At 43.6% G+C, this 7,703-nt stretch overlaps 1 protein-coding gene across 3 annotated transcripts in view; it reads right to left on the bottom strand.

Annotated features, from left to right (window-relative positions):
• The window catches only part of DIAPH3 (diaphanous related formin 3), a 233,725-nt gene extending 228,825 nt beyond the window's left edge, over nt 1–4,900 (bottom strand). Inside the window, exon 1 of one of the 3 annotated variants that reach the window (XM_021417820.1) lies at nt 4,373–4,900. In XM_021417820.1, the coding sequence (XP_021273495.1) occupies nt 4,373–4,504 (132 nt within the window). In that variant the 5' untranslated portion in view covers nt 4,505–4,900. The remainder of the gene's footprint in view (nt 1–4,372) is intronic. The other 2 variants (XM_021417802.1, XM_021417810.1) reach the window with 2 other exon arrangements.

The raw sequence follows: 7,703 nt of genomic DNA, 5'->3' as shown, positions 1-7,703 counted from the left end.
CACACACACTCACACACACTCTCTTTCTCTCTGTTGCTTGGAAAGCAGTTTGAAAAGCAATTAGGGGCAAAATTATCTTAACATGACAGTTTCTACACAGTGATATTCTCTAGACATTGATGAGTTAAACTTAAAATTGGTGCTTACAGGTAAGATTATATAACAAAGTGCCAGAACACAGCACTAAAATTTAGTATCATAACCCACAGTGTTAATTCATGCCAACAAAAATAACAGCATGAGGAATTTACAATTTTACAGAGCAGCAATAAAGAGTTTTAGGTAACATCTGTTCAGCAATAATTTCTTTAAAAGACTAATTTAGATTCAAGGTCTTACACTGCAGCATAACTGCAGCAATAATTCAGTCACTTCATAATTAAAGATATTGACACAGATCGGTCTTACCTTTCTCCTCAATGCCAGTCAAACAGAAATGCTTTTGCTTTTAACTACATCTTTCTTTGATTTATAAACACTATTAAATGCAAGTGTTAATTTGCCTATGTTAAACAGATTGCTGCAAACAAGAAAGTCTTCCTGACTCATATAAATTTCATAGAGAACTTAATAAAAAAATATAACCTGAAAGTCACTGAAGATTGGTCAATGATATACTGAAATTAATAGAAACACTTCTAAATCAGCTAGACATCCAGTTGACATTTTGAGGTCTAGCATCTACAAGATGTAGTCCCAGTAAAGCATGATAACAAGTAGTTTAAGTAATCTAGCAATCATTTACACAGTTTCTAAACATTTCTAAGAAAACACACACATATATACACACACACATACACACACGTATACAAACCAAGTAAAAGAAAGGGGCAAGCAGCTTCTTTTTAACACCCTCCTCAGTGGATTTCAAAAGCGTCCTACTCAAACAATATATAGCTAGGTTCAACCTCTGCCATCTTTCATTACATTTCTTCTTTTTACCAAGCTCTAAACCCTCAAAGATGAATGTAAGAGCTTTCAATAAAGCTAAACCACCACAGTATCATAGAACATTTTTTACCCTTCCAAGAGTTCCACTCTTCCAAAACCTTAGACCTGCTGAACAAATCCAAACTGGTAAGCACTTCAGAACTAATCATCGTGCCATAAAAATGTTCTTTATTGTTGTGTTTTAAATAATTCCATCAAAGGAGAGAGGGAACTAGAAACTACAACTGAAACTCAATTCTTCTGAGAAGCTAGTCTATTCAGGAAGGCAGTACTTCAAGAAGACATTTAATTGGAATTAGCAACTATTTAGCCCAAAGCCTCTTTCTCCCTCATCTAAATGAAGTGGTAAAAATCAAAAGATTGTCCTCCTGCTAAATAAGGACTTCTGTTGGGGGGGGAAAAAAAAAAAAAGAAGGCGCATGTTAACAATGTCAATTTTGTTAACCAGCAATCCAATTTCACCTGAAGGTCTGTCAAGGAATCAAATTCTTTTCCAGATTGGCCTAACTACTGTTGATTTGGTAACTCTCAAGTGACAGATCAATATGTTGCATTGATTGGAACAGTCCAACTTGGAATTTATCTTGAAGCCTTTTGTCCTAAGGAAAATTAGACTAATCCAATCTGGATGACTTGAGTTTGCTGAATCTAATAGTCAATTTTAACCACATTTGATAAATGCATAATAGATAAGAAGCATAATTCAGGTTACATGAAGATGTATGGCACGACAAGTATCCCAAACACACATAGGGGTACAGCCGGTGTTTATGACTGGATTATAGATAATTCAAAGGAGCGAGGAGAGGTTTTATGTACTCTGACACCAAACTAATCTAACGAATGAAAGAAGATGTATTACAGGAGAATTTAGATATGAACAAGTCAATACACATACAACACCTTTCCCACCACTCACTCCTCCCTCACAAAAAAGTCTCCTAAGAAGACAGAAGGTAGAGAGGAGGAAGGAAAATATACCAATTTTAATTTTAATAAGTGATAATATTCTGCACTGCAACATCTTAGGGCAGAAACTGATATGACAGAAAGAAACGCATTTCTCCCAGTGCCCTTCAAGGAAACCACTACAAATCAGAGGAGCTGGTTAAGGTCTACAATCATTAAAATAACAGATATTCACAACTTCTACTGATTTATATCCTTCTTCCGCAGGAAATTACTATCTGGGACAAACCAAGGATTAGAGACAACAGCTCTATGGTTATAGAAGCTATAGCAACTCCTTAGATTTTGGAACATGAAACAGCTTGCTGCTCCTTGGCAACTGGTAATTTACACAGACCAGATTTGTAAATCGTACTTCTCAGCAGTTTACATGAAGACAGAGACAAAAACTTATACTCTGCTTAAGGAATATCGACTTTTCTTAAGGTCTGCCAGTGAGCTAATGGCATACCTAGAACACAATCCTTATTAGAAAGAGAACTGTCACATATCACCATCCCAAGGCAACATCTTTGCTTTAAGAATGCTTATAAAGATGAAATACAAGACCGTTGTCTAAGGTCAAATGCTTTTGAAAGTTACAAAGCTTTCTCATGAATTAAGGATATTCTCAGTCACTCTCGCTTAAAGAATTTCAGAAACTGGGGGAGAAAAAAAAAAATCCCTACTCTCATGATGATCACGCACTCAACCAAGCTAAGTAAAATATGCAAATTCAGCTTCCTTGGCTTTCCGTGGCTGGGTCAAAGTAAAATCAATACTGTAACTCCAGAAAGCCAGTGAGCTGATGGCCACACCTGCATATGCCTAGACTTCGCAGGCAGACAAACAAGCTCATCTGCACCAAAGAGAAGGCCTCTTTTCTCTACAAATCCCATCTGAGTTCATTTCAGTAGAGAATTCTCAGGGGCCCTGTTGTATCTGATAGTTACACTCCCTAAAAAATGTTTGTATTTCTACTGAAGGGAATACTGAAAGTGATGGTAACACCCGAATTTCCCTCCCCAAACATGTTTAAACAGTGAAAATGATGGCAAAATGCAATTTACCTAAGACCTTAGCAGTTAAAGTATGGGCAAGAAATACAAGATTTTGAACTCAATGCCGTTGTCAGCCTCAATTATACACAAATCTGTCTCCTGCTTCCTGCAGGAATAAACCAGTCATGAAGTCATATACCAGCACTACTCCAACCTTTTAGACTGAGCAAACTGTATCAGCTTTTACTCAGAGACCCTATGCTAAATAATGTTTTCTGACACAGCCATGTATTTATCTGTGACCAGCTACGTTACCTGTGTGACTAAAATGCAAGCACCCAAAGTAGATGTATAGCCAGTTTTCACAGCAAGCAAACAGCTCTTGGTCCACAATTTCATACACACATATCTACTCTGCGTGTGGTGGGTACGAGACTTGTAGAATGTGTATTTGTTCATCTTTAATATTTGGCTATCTCAGCATGTCCAAAGAAAACTGGCTATTCTTAGGTACTTTTTAGCTAGGCACATCTTCTATACATATTATTTTGTAGGCAACTATTTGCTCTTTTGAGTTTCCCAACTGATGAGTTTGCTAGCCAAACTTTGTAAAGCAGGACTAGGGAGAGCTGTATCCTTTAAATTACTACGTTACACTATTAATACACTATTCTATTAGAGCGCGTCTGAAGGAGGGCTTCAAAGATGGTGAAGGATCTAGAGGGGAAGACATATAATGAGCAGCTGAAGTCCCTTGGTTTGTTCAGCCCAGAGAAGAGGAGACTGAGGGGAGACCTCATTGCGGCCTACGGTTTCCTCACATGGGGAGCAGAGGGGCAGAGCTGATCTTTGCTCCCTGGTGACAGTGACAGGACCTGAGAGAGTGTCATGGAAGTGCATCATGATAGGGTCAGATTGGATAACCGGAAAAGGTTCTTCACCACAGGGTGGTCAGGCATGGAACAGGCTCCCCTGGGAAGTGGCCAAAGAACTGAACTTGCTGGAGTTCAAGAAGCATCTGGACAACATCCTCAGACATATGGTCTGATTTCTGGGTCTCCCTGCATGGAGCCAGGACTTGGACTCAGTGGTCCCTTCCAACTCAGGATATTCTATGATTCAATGAAATTCAGAGTCTGTTTTTCATTAAACAGTTTATGTGACCAAAACAAAACCCAAACATTTAGTTCGAGTGGAAGCAGCATCATTTACATCCGAAGAGGCGTTATGTTAACACCCTCACCTCTACAGCTGTCACACAGTGATTAAAGAAAACTTCATCATAAAGAGGAGAGACCCGAAAGCACGCGAGGCAGTAGGGAGTCGGGCGCTTTGAGAACAGCAAGACAGAAGCGAGCTGGGGCGGGCGGGCCCTGGAACCCTCAGGCAGGCTCCTGGGCGCACACCAAGCACGGAGGAGCCAGGCCTACGCCCGTGCCACGGGCAGGGCCGTAGGACGGATCCGTACTTACGAATTTAGGCTTCCTGCCGTCCGTGGCCTCCTCAGATCCGCCGGCGGCCGGCGGGCCCTTCCTGCGGAGCCCCTTGTTCTCCCTCCCGCCGCGACCCGGTGGCGAGCGCGGCCGCGGCCGCCGCGACTCCATGGCCGTGCCCAGAAGAGGCGAGGCGGAGACAGCCGGGGCTGCGATTAGAGCAGCTTAGCTGAGCTGGGCCGGCAGGGCGCCGCGGGGGAGAAGGAGGGGGCTCAGGGCTAAAGCCAGGCAGAGGATTTACAGCCAGCAGCCCCTAATCCCGGCGGCGATGGCCGCCGTCCGGACCGCACCGCAGAAGCACCCCCACGCCGCACACGGCCCGGCCCAGCTGGACCGGGGGCAGCAGGGAATCCGCTCCCAACGGCCGCTCCCCAACGCCTGTTAGAACCCAGGAATGTGCCGCCGTCAGAATCGTCCCGCCACTGCTGGTTCCGCCCCCCGCCTCTGTACGACAGCCAATCCACGGCGGCAGAAGGAAACTGCCGCTTTCTGGTTGGATGGCCTTCTGCCAATCGCCGGTGAATCAGCTGTCCTCCCCGAGAGCCACCGCTCTCCCCGCTCACTCCCCGCACTACGCGTCCCAGAGAGCAGTGCGGCCCGCTCCCGCGCGGCAGACAGCGCCTGCGCAATGTGGTGCACGGCGGGAGCTGTAGTCCCGAGCTGCCTGGGGAGAGCGTAGGGAGGTGTGAGGGGCAGCTCCTATGTCAGTTTGGGGAGCCGCGCCGCTGGGGGCGGGTTTCTTGGCTTCGCTTGGGGGCTGTTTGGTGTTCCTTTTTTTGATTTTTTTTTTTGCGTCATTTGCTGTTGTTTTGTTTAATTTTGGCCCCAGGAAGTTTTGTACTGCCACGTAATGCGAAGCTTGTGGCAGTGTGCCCCGGCAGGGCGGTTCCCTCTCTGGTTAACTGTGTGTGCGCAGATAGGTGTGTCTAAGTGCACATACATATATACGCACGCATCTATGTTTATATGGTACCAGTTCACCTATTCAAACACAGAATAACACGAGATATGTAGGGTGTATTAAAACCAATGACAGTATTTCCGTTAGCTTCTCCAGCCCATGATTTGGTGTCCTGGTGGGCCCTGTGTCTGTGGAGTTGCTATTAATGGTAATGGCAAGGCCGAAAGGAGGGAGGTGTGCCTGCGTTCTGAGCTGCCTGATGCAGCCTCCTGTTTTCTGTAACAGAAGGGCCTCCACAACTCTTCATTGTATGGGGAAAAAAAAAAAAACATGAATAAGTAGAGATTTCACTATGCTGTAGATTAGCAAATTATATATGCTTCAGAAAGTAACTGAATTCTCCTTAATGCAATGAATACTTTGCATTTATATTTATCTTAAATTAACAGTAGCTAGGAAAATGAAAACTGGAGACCAACAAAGGAAAATTTATTTCCAACTCTGAATCTTAGAATCATGGAACTGTAGAGGTTGGTTAGCAATCTCATTGCTAAAGCAGGTTCACTAGAGTACAACACACAGGTAGGCATCCAGGCAGGCCATTAATAGCTCCAGAGAAGGAGACTCCACAACCTCTCTGGGCAGCCTGTTCCAGTGCTCTGTCACTCTCACAGCCCTTGTTCTATTGCTGCATGCTACTGAAAAGAGTCTGTCCCCATCGACTTGACTCCCGCACTTTAGATACTTATAAACAGTTATGAGATCCCCTCTTAGCCTTCTCTTTTCCAGGCTGAACAGCCCCAGATCTCTCAGCCTTTCTTTGTAAGGGAGATGCTCCAGGCCTCTAATACTCAGTACTGGGTATCGCTAAGAAAAAAGATAACAGCATTCATATCTAGAGTATTTTCTAAAACAGTGCAAGTTTCTTTTTTCTTCAGTGAGAAAGATGCTCATATTGTTTTTGAAATGTAGCTATGCCTTGAATATAGTGAAAATAAAACGTCTCCCCCAGATTAGATGATCTCCTGAGGTCCCTTCCATCCCCTACAATTTTGTGGTTCTGTGATTATATTCACTGTTTCAAAATAATTTGAATGTCTTCCATTACAATGCAATGACATAGGATAAAGTTTTCAGTCCTTCAACATCACCTACACAGTCACCTGCAATATGTAATGCTTGCAATGACGTGGAGCTCCAGTAAAGCACGGTAGTGTTCAGCCCCAGACTGGACCTTTGGAGGGCTGGGTCCCAACGCTGGGGAGCTGTGGGGCTAGAATTATTTGAATACATAATACTGTTTGTTCTTTGGCACATTTCTGTAGATCTTTTGTAAATTTATATTGGAATTCTTTGTGGAAAGTGTAATTAGCATGACACTGTTTAATGTCATGGTTAATGATTTCCTGGAACATTTGATTAGAAAATTAATCAGCCTATGTATGCATATGATAAAGCTGTTTAAATGGACCTCCTAATTGCACTGTGGTAGAACACAATGGCTTGTGCCAATATATCACTTTCAAAGTACTGTATTGCGATAATAGAGAAACACTAAAGAGAATAATTTATTAGACAATTTTCTAAGCCAAAAATAAATGTTAGTACTTTTGATCAATTATTATTATCTTTTACACTACCCCTCTTGTGCTTCTTAGGTGCTTAACAGCTTAGTTGGTCAAGATTAATAATAACTGAGTAGTAGGTGTGAGAAAGAATCAGTAACACAGGCTCTAGCGGTAGACCCAGGAAATCCTCATGAGGTTCAACAAATCCAAGTGCAAGGTCTTTCACCTGTATTGTGGCAAGCCCACTATCAATACAAACTGGAGGATGAAAGAATTAAGCACATCCCTGCTGAAAAGGGCTTGGGAGTACTGGTGGATGGCAACCTGGACATGATCCAGTAATGTGCCCTCACAGCCCAAAAAGCCAACCGTATCCTGAGCTGCATCAAAAGAAGCATGGCCAGCAGGTCATGGGAAGTGATCCTTCCCCTCTACTTTGTGCTGGTGGGACCTCGCCTGGAGTACTGCGTCCAGATATGGAGTCCTCGGTACAGGAGAGACATGAACCTGTTAGAGCACATCCAGAGGAGTGCCACAAAAATGATCCAAGGGATGGAACACCTCCCCTGTGAGGACAGGTTGAGAGAGCTGGGGCTGTTCAGCATGGAGAAGAAAAGGAAGGGGAAAGATACTTTAGCAGGGTCTGTTGTGATAGAACAAAGGGAAATGGTTTCAAAGTAGAAGAGGAGAGATTTGGACTGGGTAGAAGGAAAAGGTTGCCCAGAGAGGTGGTGAATGCCCCATCCCTAGAGGCATTCAAGGTCAGGCTGGACCAGGCTCTGAGCAACCTGATCTAGCTGTAGGTGTCCCTGTTCATTGCAGGGGAGTTAGACTAGATGAC

This window comes from Numida meleagris, chromosome 1 (assembly GCF_002078875.1).
Source record: "Numida meleagris isolate 19003 breed g44 Domestic line chromosome 1, NumMel1.0, whole genome shotgun sequence".
In the NCBI taxonomy this organism is placed as follows: Eukaryota; Metazoa; Chordata; class Aves; order Galliformes; family Numididae; genus Numida; species Numida meleagris.
This window is presented reverse-complemented; position numbering and strand designations above follow the sequence as displayed.